At 36.1% G+C, this 21,253-nt stretch overlaps 1 protein-coding gene across 1 annotated transcript in view; it reads right to left on the reverse strand.

Moving 5' to 3' along the window:
- SUCLG2 (succinate-CoA ligase GDP-forming subunit beta) overlaps positions 1 to 21,253 on the reverse strand; it is a 131,920-nt gene that overhangs the window by 55,239 nt on the left and 55,428 nt on the right. Inside the window, exons 3-8 of the mRNA XM_080385321.1 lie at positions 17,224 to 17,323; positions 17,005 to 17,095; positions 10,684 to 10,836; positions 9,632 to 9,721; positions 7,114 to 7,210; positions 1,399 to 1,560 (exon numbers count right to left, since the gene is read on the reverse strand). Of these exons, the coding sequence (XP_080241447.1) occupies positions 1,399 to 1,560; positions 7,114 to 7,210; positions 9,632 to 9,721; positions 10,684 to 10,836; positions 17,005 to 17,095; positions 17,224 to 17,323 (693 nt within the window). The remainder of the gene's footprint in view (positions 1 to 1,398; positions 1,561 to 7,113; positions 7,211 to 9,631; positions 9,722 to 10,683; positions 10,837 to 17,004; positions 17,096 to 17,223; positions 17,324 to 21,253) is intronic.

The following is a 21,253-nucleotide window of genomic DNA, read 5'->3' on the forward strand; positions in this document are numbered from 1 at the left end:
AAATGCCTATTTCTAAATAGGGCAGTACCTACTGAAGGATATCCAATGCAACAATTAATTCAAAATCTGGTGTACACACACCAAGAGTTCTTTATGACTGTAACAATTTTAGGACTTAGATGTGCACCTCCCATTAATCATGGTAATTGTTGAAATGCAAAACCTTCTGATTTTTTTTTTTTTAAAGAAAAGAAAAAAGATGACAAAATCTTCTGGAAATAGTGATTGCATCATGAGATGTGAAGGACAAATTGACTCCTTCAGCCTCCCATCATTCTGATAGGAATAGATGATGCTTTAAATCACTGTAAAACAGACAACTAAATTTTGGAGACAGATATCAGATGCTCCTGAAACCGCCTTTTATTTTGCATTTGCACAAAACTAGAAGCATTCCCATGGGCATGAATATTTTCTAAGTGAGGAAAAGTAGATGAGAATTATCAGTCCCCATAAAGTTGCTCGTGCTGGACAAAGCAAGGTTTCTGTGTCACCTGTAATTTGACAGCAATATACCTAATACTAAAAAACATAATGTAGTGCTGCCAATTATTGTTTGGGGGTTTGGGTGGGTTTTTTTTTGCAATTTTTGTTTGTTTGGTTTGCTTTGTTGGTTTGGTTTTTTTTACATTGAAATTAAAGTCTCACTGACACTTACTGAATCAACTGCAACACATTATCAGTGTCTTCTAGAGTTGTGGTTAGAGTACACGTCTAAGCAATGAAAATCCTGGACGTTTTCTCACCAAGCTTAGATAAAATGCCTAATTCAATTAGATTTATAATAAAATGTTGTACTGGCAAAAAGAATCTGTACAAAATGAGAATTATTTAGAGCATAGCTGACTTTTTTACTTATCTCTTCTAAACAGAAGAGTAATTTGTTTTACAGAAACTTCAGGAAAATAAAAAGATGGTATTTTCCTCTTAACAATGAAGCTGCTTCTTTAGCAGCTTTCCTTAAAGGGAAATGGAGTTCAACATTCAACTGTAAGTGGGAATACCATGCTTTTACACACACACTTTTGCAGTGTCTTTTAAGTAACAGTCTCATTTTTTTAAATTAATGATCACATTTTGATGACTTTTCTTGTTTTAATTACTGGGAAGACCAACTGCATCAGCTTAAAAACTCAGAATGTAGAACCCCTGCAGGCTTCTCCCTTAGCCTGCAGTGTCTCTGACACCACACGTGCCCTCCTGTCTGCTGTGGCCTTCATCACTGTTTCAACACAATTCTAGTTTCATTCCTGCAAGAACCTATGGAAGGACAGACAATCTCAGCAAAACAGACTAAAATACTGTCAAGGGTAGATTGAATGTCAGAGTGTAAACAAAGTCTATAACACTGAACAAGGATGAATTGGTCTTCAAATGTTCTTTTTTATTTGTTCTTACCAAAGCAAGCAATATTTCCATCCAGTCCTATATATTTTAAGTCATATTTGGCAGCTTCGTTCTCTATAGGCTCATTTTCAGACTTGTCATCCATGGCAAATATTTCTTTTTGCCTAAATTCTGCATTGTCATCGAAGTTTATCTTGGCATCAAAACAAACAACTACAAAAAAAAAAAGCGACATAACAACATATAGGCATTTAGAGATTACAGTTAAGTCAAAACGTCTGAAATACTACGACTAGTATAGCAGGGAGCGGGAGAAGGTTGCTTGGGGACTGATGCTGCTTCCAACATGATCAGCTGAAGTTCTAGCATTGAGTCCAGTAGAGAAGGGCAAGTTTTCCTTAAATCCTATACGGAGAAAAGGTACAGCAAGCATCTCCATATTACAGTCACATGCCCTTGTCACAGGATGATCTTCTGTGTTTGCTTTAAACAAAATTCCCATAATTTTTTTTAGATTTTATGATTTGGATGGGTGGTCTGCAGTAATATCATAAAAGAATCTACTTTCAATGTTTTGAAAGCATGGCAGATATGACAAGTAAAAGGTTAGCAATCCAAAGCAATGTTTGGCAAGATGTAGTCATTTATAGCTGAACCATACAAAATGCTTTCCTTAGCCATATTTTTAATTTATAATGTTAGCTATACACACATTATTTCCCTGAAGATCTGAATTAACACAGCTTTTCTCCAATGTATGTTAAAAATGATCAAAAGATGACTTTTAAATAAAGAAAATTTGAAGAGTAAATAGGAAACTTCTCATCAATGTCAACATCCTCTATGGTTGTAAAAACAAATCAAGAAGTAGCTAAACCTGACTATATTAAATAATAGATACTAGCTAGTAGACATAAAACCACCAGTAACAAAAATACATGTAGACTGATCTGGTTATTTGCCTGTTTACTGACTCATTATTTCTATGGGTTTGCACAGGCAAACACCTCATTAGATTAAAATGGTCTAAGTAAATGTAAGAGTATATGCTTATTTCACTATTTAAGTAATTTGGCTTGTACTATACCCAGATTATAATTACTGACTGAAATAGAATTGGGTTCTCAATGCAAACAAGTCAGATTTAAGTGCCTTTAAATGCTGCTTCCATAAAAATACAACAGTTTTATTTTCTGCTGTGTTTTGATTCATATTGCCATGTGCACACATACATGGTATGTGTGCACATACTCCTGAGGACTGTATATGTCTCTGCAACTAGAGGTCAATTACAATTAAAAAGACAATTTTTAGTCCTTGATATTGATACCTATCAATTTAAATAACTAATAACACTACCTTTCTTGGTGGACAAATGCTTATCTCTCTTTTTTAATATAGGAGAAAATATCTAAGCAAACAGCAAACAAAACATTTACACAAATAGGAAAGTCTCAATCAAGTGTCTTGATTTGCACAGGGTTTTTCTGTTTCGGTTTTCTAATGTTGCTGGGGTTTCCCTGGTTTTGGGTTGTGGTTTTTTTGTTTGGTTTTTTTTTTTGTGTGTGTGTGTGTGTGTGTGTGTGTGGTGTTTTTTTTGTTTGTTTTACTTTTTTGAATATTTGATTTGTAGCCAACATCAGATTAAATTAAAAGAGGAACAAATTTCATTCAGTGACTGCAGTTTCAAAAAACTATTCATGAGTGTCTGTGCATAATAAATGTCTCTTGGAAGCATCTACATCTTACCTGGTCAACCATCATGTGGGAATCTGCCAAAAGGAGAAAAATCTGAAGTTCATAATATGCTTCTACTGTACCACAGCTGCTTATTTTTTTTTTTAAACAATGAACTAAGACCTGTACTATTTCTCTTCTCCAAGTTTTCAGTTCCTTAAATGGCTAAAACAACTCAAAGGTAGAGTAAAACTGCAGATTCAGAGCTCTGTTTACCTTAGACACGAACGTCTTCAATGTCATATTAATAGAACCTCTTTTCTACAGAACATGCATCTTTAACAAAGGCCATGTTGTACAAAGTAGCAGGAAAAACATCTATTAATATTTATCAAACTATTTTCACCATCAAAAGCACATTGTTACATGCATGATAAATTATACAAATGGAATTTTCTTCTAAACAAATATCAAAGAAAGCTCCAACAATTATATTGATGGAGTACTTGTGCTGGTTTTGCTAGCAGTGTAGGATTTTTGTCATCTGCCAATTCAGCAGCTTACAGTGAGAGCAAACACAACAAAAAAACCCCAAAGAAATGTGCAGTTACAGGCTTCTAACCCAACAATGTTAACAAAGAATTTGCTACAGAACTAAACAAAACAAAATACATACAATAATGTATTTTCTAACGGAAATTCACACGAGTGAAAAACACAGCAAGAAAGAAACCAATTTTAAGTGTTACTTTGACAGGAATAATGGTCTTCATACAGACACTTATATTTTATCATTAGAAATAACTGTATTAAGCTACTCAAGTGTTCTTCCATTTGTTTTATCTTTTCTTTAAGACATTTCAGTTGGAGAAGCTGCTAGCAAAAAAGAAATAAGCACAGGAAGACTTCTGTGTTTTCCTCCTAGTGAGATGGCTTTCACAGCTTGAAACACACACTGTTTCTGCTCCTCAGCTTCCTGGATGCAGAACACATGGGGAAAAACCTCTGAGAAACCAGCACAAAACCTCCTACAATGCCCTAGATAAAGCCCTCCTCACTAAATATGCACAGCCATTCCCGAAAAGCCGAGTTAGTAGCTTATCCACATCAGTTCAATTTTTCCACGGGTCTGCCTCACAGCACTCCAGCAAGAATGCAAAGCTAAAACCACCACGGTTCTTCTGGACCTTTTAGAACCATCAGTTTTGTTTCCTCTCATTCCTAACTGTCCTCTCTCCTTCACTTGCCCCTACTTGTCTACCAATTTCCCCTCTGTCGGAGGCCAGCCCAAATCATCTTCAGCACCTCAGTGATGCCCCTCTTCTGTTACCTGACAGCGCTCTCTCTGCCCTTCTCATGTCCTTCACAGTGCCTGTACCAGTCTACAGTGTCCACTCACTGACACCTGAGACGTACTTAAAAGGTCTCCCTTGCAGGACTGCACGGCTGAGATGATGTAGGTATTGAACTGGGATTCTGTCCTTTGCTCTGCCAAAATAACAGAATAGTCAAGTGCCTCTATACTAGTCATCTGCGCTAGTTTTGAACCAGCGAGTGGGAATACCAGAACAGCCTAGTCCTGGCACAAAGCTCACCTCGAGCTCTTTTCCTTGCCTGACAGAAGGCATTTGTCATCGATGGCCCAATTTCTGACACCCAACTGAGCAAAAGGACTACTGGGTACCGTTCATCTTCAAAAGGTCAAAAGTCTCATGTGTTACACATGGCTTGAACTTTGAAAATCCAGACACTTCATATCACAAGGCTCTATTTCATTATCCTGCTTTAACTTCACTGTGCGACACAAACCAAGAATGTCCTCCTCACCTCATTCCCAACCGGTTTTAATGAGGCCAACGGATCTATTTAAATGGTGGGGAAACCCAACAGACTGTTGGGTTCTGAAGGTAAACTTTCCATTTCCATTTCAAGTACAGCCTACGATAGAACTACACCAGTGCACAGCAGGGCTTTTTGTTTCTTTCCCGAGACACACATTTCACAAATTGCCTAAGAACTAATGGAGTTAGAGTTAGCTGCTAAGAATTTAACTTACATTTATTAAGCTGAGTGAGGTTTACAGTGCAGAAACTATTGATTCAATGTGCACATTAGTATGGTACTTCAAATGAGCTGGAAATCTGAGCACACCGTGCTGCGACAGATTCTCAAATAAAAAGAGTTAAAGCACGTGGTGGAAATCATTCTCATGAGGTAAACCCTACCCAGACAGCTAAAGGTTTCTGGGGGCAAGAAAACCCAACCTCCACACTCCCACCAAGAAGGAATTCAAAAAAGGTCTGCTATCAAAGCAGAACTGACACATTCAAACCATAAATATGTTCTAACTTAGTTTAACCTGAAAATATAACAAAAAAAATAATTAACATACTTGATAATTTTTATCATTGTCTTTGAATTATCCTCATATAATTCATTAGAAAAGATATTCTTTGTTGTATTTGTTTTTAAAATGTTACTTTACAAGTGGGCATTTTAGTGCCCCAGAGTCTATTTTATAACAGAGAACACCATCTTTTAATATGCATTAATAAAACAGGGTGAGGCAGGATTTGTTTTACAACTTTTACAGCTTTTCGGAATTCATTATCAGCAGAATTTTCCTTTTAAGCTGTGGACAATTCCCTGCCAATTCTTTTGCATTTGTTTTGTTTTGTTTTATTTTTAAATAATAAGGGGAAACCACGGTTGGACAATTGGAAGAGATTGCATAGTTCCTAGCCACAATTCAGCTTCTGAATTCCTGGCAACTGAGCCAAAAATATGGATTTTTACCGAAAAGCTAAAAACTAATTTTACAAACTAGCTATGGGTACATCAAAAGTATTTTTAAAATGCTAATTCTTTCAGTTGGTACTGAATCCTATGAAGAACTTATGTTCTTAACTGACAGAGCACTGATCTTTTTCCAAAAGTTTCCAGAAGAGCAATTAAGCAGCTACATTCCTAATGTCTGATAAAACGGGTAAAAGCTTTCTCTTTCCATTTTCTGATTTCTGCTTTAATCTGTAGGAATAAAAGTTGGTGAAAAACTGGAATTGCCTTTATTGACAAACGTTGATAAAGAATACTCAAGAAACACCCACCAGCACTTCCCAATGTCAAAGACTCCTTTCAAATCACAAAATGATACCGTAGGTTGGGCCTCTACTAGGAAGTTACTAGAGTTTGTGAACCACAGCCCTTGACACTGAAGTCTCAGCTAGCTCCCCCTCATCTCCACAATTCATCTTTATCCATTTAAATCCCAGTCAAGAAATACATAGGGAAAGAGCATGAACACGAAAAATTATTGGAGTGAATGCATGAATAAAAATGTTCTGCACCCAATGAAACAGCCAGGTGCTAACTATAATCCACCTGGATCAGCCCTACTCTATTTCAATATATCACAAGGCATCTTTAGTTCCTCCTCTCTTTGCCTTTGTCCAAGCTAGCTGGACAAAAATGACAAATGGAAGGAAATGTTTCAGCTGGAAAATGAACTACTAGAATGATGTGAAGGTTAACCCAGCTCATTTTTAACATATACCTTCTTAGCCCTGTATTCATGGTGGAAGGAGATCAATTATTCTTTTTCTTCCCAAAGGACATAGCTAAGTGTGAGTTCCAGCTGGATTTTTTCCTGCTATTAGGCTGCAGAGTCATGCACTTAATATTTTAACTTACCTATGTTTGCGAACATAAAAACCCAAGATTCTTTCCACACAATCCCAGTAATTCTAGCAGCATTAACAAAAACAAAAAGCTCACCCAAACAAAAAAAAAAACAAACCCAAAACAAAACTAAGAAAAACTCAACTTTGTAGAAAGAGCAGAAGAGCAGAAAATATTGCTGTTTCTCATCAAGCATAACATGTAGAAGCCAATACTTCCAGCATTTGGATGAAATAACAAAAGGTATTGAAATGTAAAATATGCCATGGGAATATTTATGAATGTTGCTTAAATTACATTACAAAATGAAATTAATGCAAAGCTGTTGTTACAGCCTTCTATGCAATTTAATTTATAGTTTGCATAAATAAAGAATTATAATGCATTCATTTGTTTCCTTCAATTTCTTACCTTGCCCTTCTGGAGTTTCACCAAAGGGATTCACTTCAACCTGAGTGGCATCAATTTTCAAGAAAAGATTATACAGCTTCTTAATTTGATCTGCTGCCTAAATTTGATCAAGCGATTTACAATTACCACACAGAAAAATAAAAAGTTAATGTTTTCAAGGCAAAGGTAAACCATTATTGTTTATTTTTTATGTATTAAATTGCACACTGGCTCTAGATAATTACTGCTTTTGCTTCTGTTTTCTTAATCATATTTATACAGTATCTAAAATAGCTGTAATGCAGCACCACGTTACTGCATAACATTTAGTAAATGTGCGTTTAAAGGTTACATGAACTGGAGATTTTCTACAAAATAAACAGCACGATTACAGTGACAAGTTTAATTTGAAAAGTGCCCAAGAGTTCATAATGATTTATTCTCCTGTGTGCTGAGATCTAAGTTGCATCCACGTTGATCAATCTAAATTCAGAAACCATAAAACAGTATGTGCACATCAGTGACTTTAGAAAAAATATAAATTTCTCCTTCCTACATCAGTCTGAAATGTTTTCTTAAAGGAATTATCAGAAGCACGCTTCTTTACTCTTTACAAGATATTCTTGCTTTTTCCTTATTGTTCCTCACCATCTCTCTCTGACTGGTTCTGCAGCCAAAAGTATTGTGACCGACTACTGACTTCCAAGTCTCTTGTTCTTAGAACATCCTTCCATTAATAAAACAACTTAAACAGCATCAATATGAATGTGCATAAAAAACCCTCTTTGGTTCATTACACACTGACAACCTATTAGCCGAAATAAGTTTGCAGATGAAGTGCACTAATAAAGAACCATTCAAATTTGTTCATTATTGATCAGTTAACTGAAGTACACAAAAAAATATTTGGGACCTTTCTTAATAAGCAGAGTGTGTGAGAATAAAAAAAAAACAAACAAAAGCACACACACCCCAACCCACAGAAGTCAGCTTTCTTCCACAATGTCATTCGTAACAAATGAAATACTATGACTGGCAAGACTCAACTCCAAACCCAGTTTTTGTTTGGACCAATACGTCAAAGAGTTTAAAGAGTTACAGTTTGGAAGCAGCATACAAATTGCTTATGAAGTCTTCCCTACTCAAAAGTCAGCAGCTGAAGCATTCTTAGTGGTTTTGACTTTAAAAAAAAATTATCAGTTATAAATCTGCAGCTACCAAGGCAGCAGTTTCCTTGGCATGAACACTCGGGTTGACAAACTATCCTACTACCACATGGGCAGGGCTGTCGACAGCGACGCTAGGGAGAAGTCCCAGCGTGCAACCCCACGTTGATTCTGGGCAACCTGAAAAGCTGTTGTTGCCCTCGTACACTGCTGTAATTTTAGCAGATCACCAGAATCGCTTAACTTTTATTAAGGGCTGCTCCATCTTTCAGCAGCTCTCTGAATCAGGCAGCTTAATGTCAACACTTCTCTTTCTCAAGGTCTACAAGCGCTGAGCATCTTCGAAGCAAAGCATAAAATCCCAGCCTAGAAATTGTGAATGTATAAGTAAATACTAGGATTTGTCTGAATAAAAACTATGTCCCTATGCTTCAGTAAATTCCTTTGAGTTGACAGCACAAGGAAAGAAATGCATTCACTGCAGCATTATTTAAATGTATTGTTGAAAAGTCCATATATTGCTGTTAATTATTAAGTACCAGAACTCTTCAAGGGTTGAAAGGTTCTGCATAATCATTCCTCCTCATTCGATATGCAGCTAAATCTTCAAATGTGTGTTAATCAACTTAATGATTATGCATTTGTTAATTGCACGGTTGGGATAGAAAATAATTAAAACTGTTGAATTAAAAATAAAGGATCTCTACAAAAATGACAGTTTGATACTATGGAAAAAAACAAACCAACAACAAACAACCAGGCAAAAGTAGCTTTAACAAGCTTTCTCTTCACTGCAAAATTATTCATGAAGGCAAAAGATCTTGTGTATTTGTGTACAATATGGAATTCCCATATATATATATATATATATATGTATAGGGAAGAGATACTGAAAAGACAAGCTGGCAGCCTTTTGGATTTTAAGTTGAAGGTGGGTGGGTGGGTGGGGGTGTGTGGGGTGTGTGTGTGTGCGTGTGCAAAAAAGAAAGGAAAAAAAAAAGAGAAAAAAGACTGCAATTACCCAAAGATATACTTTTACTTCTCCCCATATTAAAAGCCAACTTTTCCAAAAAAGCCCTACTCATATAATTCACTGAGCTCCAATGGAATTCCAATGAAACCAAAAGAATCCCACATGGTATAACGACATATTGTCATCAACTGCTTCAAAGACCAGGGACTTTCACTTCGGAACAATAACGACCTTATTCAAATTGCTAAAGCCTGATGACAACTTTGTATGTCAAATTTAATATTTAAAATGTCAAAATGGTCCTGATCTAATGGACACAGCCTTTCATGTCTATTTGGAAAGTGTTTATCATATAGGTGGGCTAAAAACTCTTCAATAAAAACTGACAGAGTAAAGTTACCTGCTGTTCCAAAGGTCCTTTGAATCCCAAATTTTTTGCCATCTGCAATGCCTGATGATCCTTTACACCTTCAAAAATATCTATTTCCTCCTGTAACAATAACGTGCATAAATAAAACTAAAAATTCAACCTGAATGGCGATTTATAACTTCAAAAGGAAAACAGTATACATTTGCAAATTAGTAATTAAAGCATGGCTGTTTGCCAAAGTTCTCTGAGACTGAGGCTATAGCAGCTGCCTATAGGGTATGTTATAATTACCACACCAACTATGAAACAGTCCTTCCAAAAAATACATAATTCTTCAGGGTGGCATGCTGACAAGACAATGTGACACCAGTTTTCACTTTTAATTACTGTACAGATGGCGTTGACGAATATTTAGTCTGTTAATTTTTATGACATCTTCTGGAATATTTTCAAGGCAATGGGTGTCACTGCCCAGTAACACTGTGAAGTTTATATAATTTTTAAATTCACATTAAATATTTTTACAATTTTTTGTATAATTATACTTGATTGTATCAATTATTTTCCCAGATGAATAGCATGTCTACTCATTATCATTTCACAGTAACAAAAAAAAAATACTTAAATACAGTCATCATTAAGAAAGCAATTACAACAGTTGTATTTCAGATGCAAAAGTTATCCAGGTACAAAGAAATAATTAGCAACTCTGTCAATTAGAAAAAAATAACCACAGAAACAATAACCATATTGGCGCTAAGCCACTTGTGAAAAAAAAATGTACCTTCCTGAAAATGAAACTCACTCATAAAAACATTTCAGATATTAAATTCAACGTATAACAGCCAGATATAAGCTCTTTTTCTAACCGAGCTGGAGACACTAACAAAATCAGATGTTAAACCTGCTTCCTTCATCTACTAGATGACATGTCTGATCCCCTATTTGGTGAAACTCAATTTTATGGCTCTTATTGTCTTCTTTCCATACACAGAAGAAAGAAAAAAATGGAAGGAGAAAGGGGGAAATCCTTTTGGATAACTGACAAAGAAAATTTTTAGTGTAAAATATTATTTTAATACCTTAAAGATAAGTTCTGGACTAGTAACTGCAACTTCTTCTATGTCAACACCACCCTGTGGACTGCCAACCATAACAGGTCCATTGCAGGCTCTGTCCATCAAAATTGCGAAGTATGTTTCCCTGGAAATATTCAGTGCTTCTGCAACCATCACCTAAAAATGAATATAAACAAGAAAAAAGCACGACAAACCAGCAACAGTGTTTACTGGTCCATGTAGCTGGCAAAGCAGAGAACATTGTGGCTCACGTTTTCTGCATTACCATAAAATGCAGCAGTTTGATACCTGCTATCCTGAAAAGAAACGTTTCTTTCACTGCTTTTATAAGATATTGCAACCCAGTGACCTTTTCCCCAAGAAATCCTCTCTCCCTAAACAAGAGTCCTCTGATGCTGCTGTTCTCACTGGGCCCTGTAACAAGCAGCGTAAACACCTAATTGCTGGGATTTCTTCCAAGAGAATTGGAGCTTCCACTGTGTCCATAAAGCAGACCTCCATACTACCTTTTTATTCCCAACAATGACTTTGACATGCTGCCCCTGGAAAACATTAATCACAAGGGATTACGGTTTGCAAATCACATCAAATGTAAGAGAGGGTACATTGGCTTTCAGATGCATCTCATCAGTAGCGTGGTTCCTCACCAGTAGAGCCTCAGGTTACGTTCTCTCCCTTGTTCTGACAGAAGGCTATCCTACACTTCAAATCTCAGAACTGAATTCCTACCTTGCTTAAGTATTTCCTAAGGAAATATATTTACAGATAATTCTGCCATCCAGGTTTTTATTTTTACTTTAGAGAGACAAGCAGATGTGTGACCTTCAGATACTGGCACAACCTAGAAACATCAAAAAAATTATTTTTCCAAAGAGCTACTAATTTCTATTTATTACTATAAACTACAGAGCCCCTTTGCACCAGTATCTGACAGCACACAACAAAAAAAGATGATTCAGATCCTACATGTTTGGAATCTACAAGTGCTCACATCAAAACTGGTGGGAAAACAGCCCATTTAAATTCTTATAATTTCTCCTCTCCTCCCCAAAACATAAAAAAGTCCATTCAATTTCAGTATTACAGTATCTATACCTTCCTCTTCATCTGAACTGTCAATTTTTGCAATAGTTTAACAATAGCTATTGAAGCAATTTCAGAGAATAAGTAGTTTTTCACTTGGCAAAGGACTCAAACCTATGTTTTGATGCAAGGATACTAAATTACCCCCCAAATGTTCTTCATCTTAAGAAAAAAAAAAAAAATCTACATATGATCATTACTAATTGTTCCTTATGATTGTAACAGGTGCCATAATCTCAGGTGCAAAGACTGCAGTTATGCTCTGCACTACAGTTTTGCTTTTCAACCTGGAGGTTGAGCAGCCACCTCCGCAATTTAATTAGCACTATAGCTTCTTCTTATGCCAATCAACTACATTCTTCCTTAGCAGAGCTACTCTTCCCTATCTCAATGGAAGTAGTAGAAATCAGGAAAATTACTTCCCTAATATTAATATAATTAAGAAGGATGAAGTGGCAATGTCTTTCTAACGTGGTGTTTATAAAGCGACAGTTTTGAACAATGTAGAAAAAGATCATCACTCAATGAAACATACGGTGAAACTCATTCTGTCAGTCAGCAGTTCAAACTCCTTAGATCTGAGGCATGTATACACCTGCAGTTTAAAACTCTGCCTACCCAGCAGGATGCGCTCAATCAAATAAGTATTCCCGGGGTTTTCATAGTTCAAGGACTGTAAACAAGAAAGATGCGCTATACTTTCAGCCAAGTCGCGTTTTTGACATTCTGCTCTGGAGTACATAAGAAAGAATGTACATACCTTCTGCCTGGCTGTACATCTTAACAGAACAGGAAAAAAAAAAAAAAAAAAAAAGAAGAGACAAGGAATTAAATAAAGCCTTCTGTGCTCAGAATGGAAGGAAAGATGCTATTTCTTTATTGGTTTTTTTGACTTGCAAGAAATTTGCTTTAGAATAATTTTGTGGCCTTCTACATTTACCTTGCTTTATTCATAGAACATACGGTGATGTAAAGGAATGGTTCAAATAAGCAACTGTTCAAAAGCAAACTACAGAAATCTAGGGTGCAGGAGACAACTAAGAATGGAGAATACCGTACTACTTAAAAGCATTTAACTATTTTAGGCTACTATAAAGGGATGCTAAAAGCCAACTTCAGAAACAGCTTGGCTACCTGCCAAGTTTTGTCAAATTAACAAGCAAAGATATGGAAAATATCCTTGATTTGCTACTATTAGACTTTTTACCTGCATGCATGTTTTCACCTTCTTACATATCTTGCATCAATGTACCTGAAAAATGCGAGTCAATTGCTTTAGACATAGGTCAAATAAAACTAACTGGTCCTACTGGATCTTGTCTGAGCTGTTCAGACAGTTGCCACAGTGCTCAGGATCAGGGCCAGGCTTAGGATGGGAATCCCCCCAACAAGTCTTGAGGAATACATCTGCAAGCACTGCAGGTGGAACTTACATTATTAAATCAGGTATCTTTCCAACTGCTACTTCCAACTCGAGTGATTTTCCTCACTATTCCTAATTAAACATTGTCAAATACCTCTCCGTCTTAATTCACATAACTATTTGGAGTCCATCTACTTTGTAGTAGGAAAGCTTACTGTAGAGTAAAAATTGTCAGTTTGTGCAACATCTCCCACTTCTCCCAGCAAAAATGTTACTTTCCGTCACCATCCTCCCTGTTTCATGCAGAGCAAAGACAGAGAAATTGATGCTCAAGGTCTTTAAACATTATTTGTTAAAGTCTAACACTCACATGACAAACTAATGCAAACACATTAATGATCAGTTAAAAGTAGTGAAATTAAATCTACTGGCTCTTGACTCTTCTGATATTTTATCTGTTTTGCTTATGATAAAGAATATGAAGTGTCATTATCTGTTTACCACAGAGGTTTATATTTAAAATGTCCTGGGGAAAAAACATTTTTCTTCAAAACTTCCTGATAACTTCAAGCTGTCCTTCTTAAAAACAAATCATTACTTAAAAGTTTAAGTCAGACATCTAATTTCAGGAGGGTAACTATAACAGCTCTTTTATATTGAATCAAGTATTCAAAATGTTAATTTTGTTATTGCTTGGAGAGAAAACACAGGTAGCAAATTCTCAGGTTGTTACGATAAGAGAAGACTGCCTTCTCAGATAACCAGGCTCTCCAAATTCCAAGCTGCCATAAGAGGATTTTATGTAAACTCACAAAATAGCTTCCAAGTTATGGGGGAAGTGAGGAGACTGCTCTTTATTTGAGAAACATCAATCTAAAGAAGCATGAACATGCTTTACATTCTGCACTAGCTAAGAAAGCAAGCTGAAAACTCCATTTGCTCCTCCACAATTATTCTAGATGTAGAAAATTTCTATCTTTCATTCCTTCCTTAAAAATACATGTAAAAGCTATGTGTCTTCTCTCCCTTGACTTGACACTAGCTATCGATTGTCTCACAGAAAGTGACTTAAACTATTTTTCTTCTGAAAAATATTTATTTTTTTTAAGACATGAGCCCACTCAGACTTTCTGGAACACTAAAAAGTTTTAAAACCACAAAACCTAAAACCATGCCTTTTCTTTTCTTCCTGAACTGCAATTTCTTTAAGTACGTGTACACAGCCATATTCTTACATACACACACAGAGAAAGCATATGCCCTAGAAAACAATAAAAACGCCAGCTATAAATTCTCAATTTTCCCACTGCTCCTAGCAAGCTCAAAGAGTCTGTCTGGCATTTTCTGTGCACTGACTACCCACTGCATTAAATGATATCTTAGACATAGAAAAACGTATACTTTTAATTATAATTCTATAGTTTGCCCCTTGATTAAAATCTCAGTGTTTGACCTTGTAGTCCTGATACTATAAACCTGAATGCCTCGACTCTTTTAAACAATTTGAAGATCCTGGAGTGAGCTAGCTTTGGAAAATATAAATGCTTTTAAAACACATTCATTTTTCTGGGAAATGGTCTTTTGATGACCTAGACATAATTTTAAACATGCTTTCTTCACTAACAAGCAATGGGGAAACCAATAGCATACTGTTGGCCAAACTGTTATGTAATTATTTAAACTGGGGTATATGCTTTTACTACAAATTACCAATAATCAGGATCTCAACACCAAAAAATATAAAACATACTATTACCTTGTTACATATGTGTGTGATGAAGATATGTATTGGCCTAGTGCTTTTAAAACCCAAGTCCACAGTCAGAATGGAAGTCTGTGACAATAGATGATCACCTCCCAGTGAACAGCATCACACTAATTTAGCATGGATCAACACTAAAATACTTGGAAGCTGTGTCCTGAAAAATTTCCATGTAACTCTACAGTAAAGGGAAAATACAGAGTCTATCAAGGCTATATACTTTCCTGTACCACCGAAATACATACCCGAAGTTCAGTAGTGCAAACTTCACCTTAAACCCCACATAAGCCCTAGCTGCCTACTCTTGACCATTGTTTATATACAAGTTACGTGTGCATGGGGAGGAAAGCAATTACAAGTTAAATCCTCTATAGCTATTCTATACATGGTACATAAGTAATCTTAATATAAATACTTTGAATAATCCATTTTAAAAAACTCCAATACCCACACCTTTCTTTCATTTCTACCAATTTCAATGAAAGTCATCAGAATTGAATATGTAAATGAATGAACAGGCTTGCACTTAGACAAAAGAGTGAAATTTCCTGTATTGATGTATCCAAAGTAGGTCAACTAGGGCAAAAAGAATTTATAAAAGCAAGCTGCTTTTACAATACAAATTTTTCACAGCAGAGTGCTTTAATATGGGAAATGTATATCCTTTTTTATATCCTTAGTATTATCACTATCTCTGACAGGCATGCCTTAATGGTAATACTGTTCATTCTTTTTAATATCTTGTATTTCTTTTTAACAGCAACTATGAGAAGTGATGCTAATCTGCTCTTCTTGCTCCCCAAGAGAAGAACTACCTGAGCCCTCATTAGACAGTATCTTTCTAGACAGGTGTTCCCCTCCTATGCTAATATACCAAGCTGTTCACAATATATTAGAAGTGAACTGCAGTTCTTATCAGCTCATGCTAAATTATCTCCTGGCATCAAATACAGCGTAGCTCATGACTACACACCTGTATGAAGATCCTTGCTCAGTAAAACAAAGCAAGAGATAAAAATGTTTACAGTAGGTAGGCAACTGCTAGGGTTTTCCAACTTACAAGATTTTTTTAAGGTGAAGGGGAATCTTGCTAAAGGGCTACCTATGTTCCTCTTCTTTAGGCCAACACAGAACAATAAATTCGTTTTGAAGCGAATCTTGGCACCTTGCAGCATGCATCATCACAGACAAATGAACTACCACATATTAGCTGAACCACTACCAGGACCACATTTTACTCTGTATCTGCAACAAGTTAGGAAGAATCTATTTTTAGGCACCTGTGGGGTTTTTTGTTGGTTTTGTTTGTTTAATTGAGATTGTTCTCACGCAAACCTTTCAATACTTAAAGGGAGCTTATGGGGACATATTTGTTAGTAGGGCCTGCTGTGATACTACAAGGGGTAATGGTTTTAAAATAAAAGAGTGTAATTTCAGATTAGATATAAGGAATAGTTTTTTTACAATGAGAGTGGTGAAACAATGGAATATTTGCCCAGAGAGGTGGTAGATGCTCCATCCCTGGAAACATTCAAGGTCAGGTTGGATGGAACTCTGAGCAACCTGATCAAGTTGAAGATGTCCCTGCTTATTGCAGGGGGTGGTGGTGGAATAAACTACCTTTAAGGACCCTTCCAACCCAAGCCTTTCTATAACTCTATGATTCTAAGAAAGTCATCGGTCACTGTCTTTAGTAACAGTGGCCCAAAGCTAAGGGTGAATAAAATACGGATGATATTACTACAGGTAATCACATACACATTACTTCTCTAGGCAGAACGTCAGTAAGAGTGTACAGTTAATGCTATATACAGTTATGCTAGCATTTAGTATGTACTCTGTGAAGAATGAACCTATGACAAAAGACTGCCTTCAACACAGGGAGCAGAAATCATTTTATTTTTCCACCACTAGGTATGCTGAAATTGATAGATAAAATACATACACACAAGAGAAGAAAAAAGTAACATTTTTTTTTCTTTCATCAGCTAGCTGCAGTCAATCAGGCATTGGAGAAGGAATTAAAAAAAAACAAATTTATGTCATGCGCCCCAGCATATTAATGCAAAATTGCAGCTGAACACAGTTCTCAACTTTCAAGAGGCAAAAATCTTACCTTTTTAACTGTCACACCATCCTTTGGAGTTTGCTTTGTTGACAGATTGTACCCAATCATCTGTTTAGCAAGCTGTTCAACAATCTCGGGGCTACAAACAAAGGAAAAAGGTTGGTTTATTGAAAGATATTAAAAGAAACAGTCACATAGATATTGTAAACAGCTTGAATATTGCAAGAGAAACAATTTATTTATGCTTTCTTAATTTTAAAGACTTACTCTTTAGTTAGATGAACTCCTCCTTTTAATCCACTATTGAAAATACCTTTTCCTCTCCCTCCAGCCAGAATCTGTGCCTTCAGAACAATTTCCTTTGCCTCTGTAGAAGAAAAACACATTGCTTTTCTATCATGTGTAATTTATCAAGCTTGTTAGTGTAAGTTTAAAAAAAATTTCCAGGTTAGACTCTTTAAAAACAGAGAGAAGTTTTTCCATAACTAGTGAGCAATAAAACAAGAGTAAATTCAGTTTTTTTCTAACATAACCTTGCAAAAAAGGATTTTTCAAGGAAGTTAAAGTAAATACACAAACTTTCAGCTGGATAGATATGTCATTATTTAGATCTAACCCGTGCCATTAATGCATGTGGTCTGCACAACCAATCCTATAACCAGCATACAATTTAACAGCTTACACTCTGGCACAGTTCTTAAAACGTGAATCAGATCATATTTTGCCTTAAACGCACAACAAACAAATGATCATCAAGGAAAATAAATTCCATTCCTTGCTCTCAACACACGTAAGCAAACCTATGGATGTGGTCCCAAAAGAAGCAATCCCTGCCTCCAAGTAGCTGTGAAAACATGTTCATCCGTTTGTGAGGCATCACTTGAATCTTTGGCAATTGGAGGGTAACAGTAGCTTAGTAACAGCAAAGTGCAGCAAGACACAGTGACAAAAGCAACTGCACCAAGACCTACATTCCAAATAGAAGCAATCCCGACATCCCTAAGGAGGGTGAAAAGGGGAAAAGAAAAAACACCAACCAAACAACCACATCACTTATGATCTCTGCAGCTGCACGGACCATAGCAGCTCCTTGAAGCATAAAGACCTGCCAGGTGCCTGTAAGGTGTTCATTTATACTAAGTATTGTCACTTTGCACATTTACCATAATACCACCAGGTATTTTGTGAAGTCTAAGATCCTAACTTTATCACAGCATTAAGCATGCCTAGAAAAGGCTAACCTTGTTACCCTTTTTTGAAGACTGTGAAAATCTGTGATTTCAGTGATGTATGGATTAGGTCACACCCTGAATCACAAGATCCTAATGTAAGTATGCGAGAAAACATGAGTATTTGTTGTTAAACTGGCAAGACAAATTTATGGTTTAAGTTGCACAGAGGACATGAATACTTTCATTCAAACAAACACAAGCTTTCTACACTCCTATTACATAAAACCGTTTTACAGATGATTAAATATTACGTTTAGAGGTGTGGCAAGTTTTGGTGCAGACCAGCTCTGACACGGCATCGCCTCAAAGTTCCGGTGTAATAAATGTCAACAACCAGAAAAGAAGTTGGATCTTAGGGTAGAATAAATCTTATGAAATAGATATTGTATTTCTTGTGATAAAACAGAAAGGCATTTTTAACACAGCTGTTGGAGGTACTGCACTAAGAGATACCTGATTTCCAAGCTTCTCAAGGCAAAATCCTTCCACACGTTTATCCATCCAGTAACATTTGACATATATCATTCTGAACCTCAAAAGCCCTCTCCTTGAAAATACTTCATACATTCCAATATATTCATGTTCTAGGCTCCCTATTATTCATGCCACTGCAAGGCAGATAACAAGGAAATTTAAATGCAACAAAAAGTTTTATATCAAGTATTTCCTAAGCACACAAATTATTAAGATGAATTAAAACTATAAATCACTTTCCAACCTACAGAAGCAAACTCTAAAATCACAATAGCTGCTGTGATAAAGGATCTAATACAGTATTCTTAATAGATACTGCAAGTATTTAATTAGATCAGTTTTAGGTGCCAACCATCCCGACAATGTGAGTTTTGATTGTCACTGATACGGGATATCGATTATGTGAGTGATCATTATCCTCATTCCTAACCGGCATGCTACAGGAGTGCTGATTATCTCCATTTGGCTACAACAAATGAAGGGAGAGAAAGGAATTAATGTGTACGCTTTTATAATCCACCAGAGGACTATCAAGGCAATACAATAACTTCAGAAAAACAACTATCAAAAACATAAACAAGCACACTAGAAAGTAAGCATAACCATGTAAAGATTAGATCTGAGGAACTAATCAATACGGCAGCTCAGCAGGGCACAGTACAGCAGGTTCTCCTTGTCCTGGGGGAAACCAACAGGAAGCAATTTAATTCAACAGTTATTTGCCCGAGCTCTCTAAAATGAAGTAAACCAGCCAGATCTTATTTTACAGTTACTAGGCTTGATCATTCAGTACTTACCAAGCTGATTCAGTACTTAACATCACTATTGTATTTAAAGAGCTGATTTCTGGAAATGCCCAAAGTTTTTATGTTATCCCCTGCCTGAATTTCCAAATTATGTTACAAAAGACCACCCCAAAAGAAAAAAAAAAAAAAGTGGGTTTAGCTGGAATATATGAAGTAACTCACTTTCACTTGTAGGGTCCAATAAAAACAGATTAAAAAAAGAAATCTAAAAAAAGGTCTGCAAAGTCAGCATTAAACCAATTAAAAACAAAACCATGTAATTAATTTCCATCAGCATCTTTCCAAATTGCTGTAGTAACACTGGAAAAATGTTTAAGCAGGGCTGTGTGGTTATAAATACTGGATTTTAAGAGAACCTAGCACAAGCAACATGTCTTTACACTGCCATAAACTGTAGTGCAATGTTTTCAACAGCAGTGCATTTGGCAATTAAAGGCTTCAATGAACTTCTGTGTATGTCCACTGACAACCCTTTGTGTAAATTAAAAAAAAAAACCACAAAACCACAACCCCCCCCAAGAAACAGAAATTTCAAAATTGACTGCTTCTTATGTATGTATAGATATATTTTTTTTTTGTCATAATACAAAAAAAAAAAGACTGCTTTTAAGTGTCGCTAATTTAGCAGCAAATGGCCACAAACTGCTCCATGCAGATTAATGATGAATTTCTGGAAACAGCATGTGTTCTTAACTAATTATAGCTTGAATACGTTAATATCTCAGGCTTAACAGTTTATTCACTCATTCTTTTATTTGTCTTTTTTACATTCATCTACAGAAAAAGAGAGACGTGAACATTTCCACAGTCCTTTAAAAAAATGGAGCAAAATACATCTTGCCCCTAAGTCAGATGCCAATAAATAAGCGAGACCTTTACTTCTCAGTTTAAGATTTCACAACTGTAGTTGGGTCTAAGCACATTTCTAAAAAAACTTAAATCCAACCACACAGAAAAAAAAAGCCTGAAGTACTTTTCTTTTAAATAAATTCAGATGTTTCAGCAGGACAGAATATAACACTCTGAGGGACAAGCATCCCCGATGCTGGATTCAACGATATACCCCCTTCCCTTCCCTTCAGTCAGCGCTGTGAATACATGTGGCAGCGATACTCCTTGCAATTGTAATAGGCTCAGTTCTATAATAAAAAGCCTATTTAAAATCAATAAAATCAGTCCTGCTTTTGGGAGCTATGATTACTCCGGTCCACTGGTACTGCTTGCAGCAAAAATGAACAGCTTGTCCTCAGCCCACTGCTGTGTATATTTAACTACTGAATCCTTGATCATGAAACAATATACTGAGAACCATAGTTCTGCTAGTTATACGGTATGCTAATTTATTACCTGTGAACAACTTTCCATTATTATTGATACGACTGTGTGATTGCAAATTAGGCGTGTTAGTAATTACATTAAAATGTGCTGCAGCTTATCAAAAATAAACTAGTGTAGAGAACAGACAATGTAAGACTGCATGCTAATAGGCTTCACTCTTGCCCATTTCTGAACAAAAGATTTTCTATCAGAGAGTACTTGGGACTACTTTGGCAAGGCACGCTACACTACAGAATTAGAGCACAGGACTGAAAGGGAGGTCTCACACAAAATCCTAATCACGTTGCTGCCTCACCATATGACTTTCAGCAGTTCTGCTTCTCTGTCTGCAGGGGCTCTGTGAAAATTAATTAGCGTCTGCACCTCTTTTAAAAATGCAGGACCCGATTCAGTATTACATTAGTGTATTTTTACCCCTGTGTAAGGCAAGTGATCAGAGAAGGGCTG

This window comes from Falco punctatus (assembly GCF_963210335.1).
Source record: "Falco punctatus genome assembly, chromosome: 4".
NCBI classification, from domain to species: Eukaryota; Metazoa; Chordata; class Aves; order Falconiformes; family Falconidae; genus Falco; species Falco punctatus.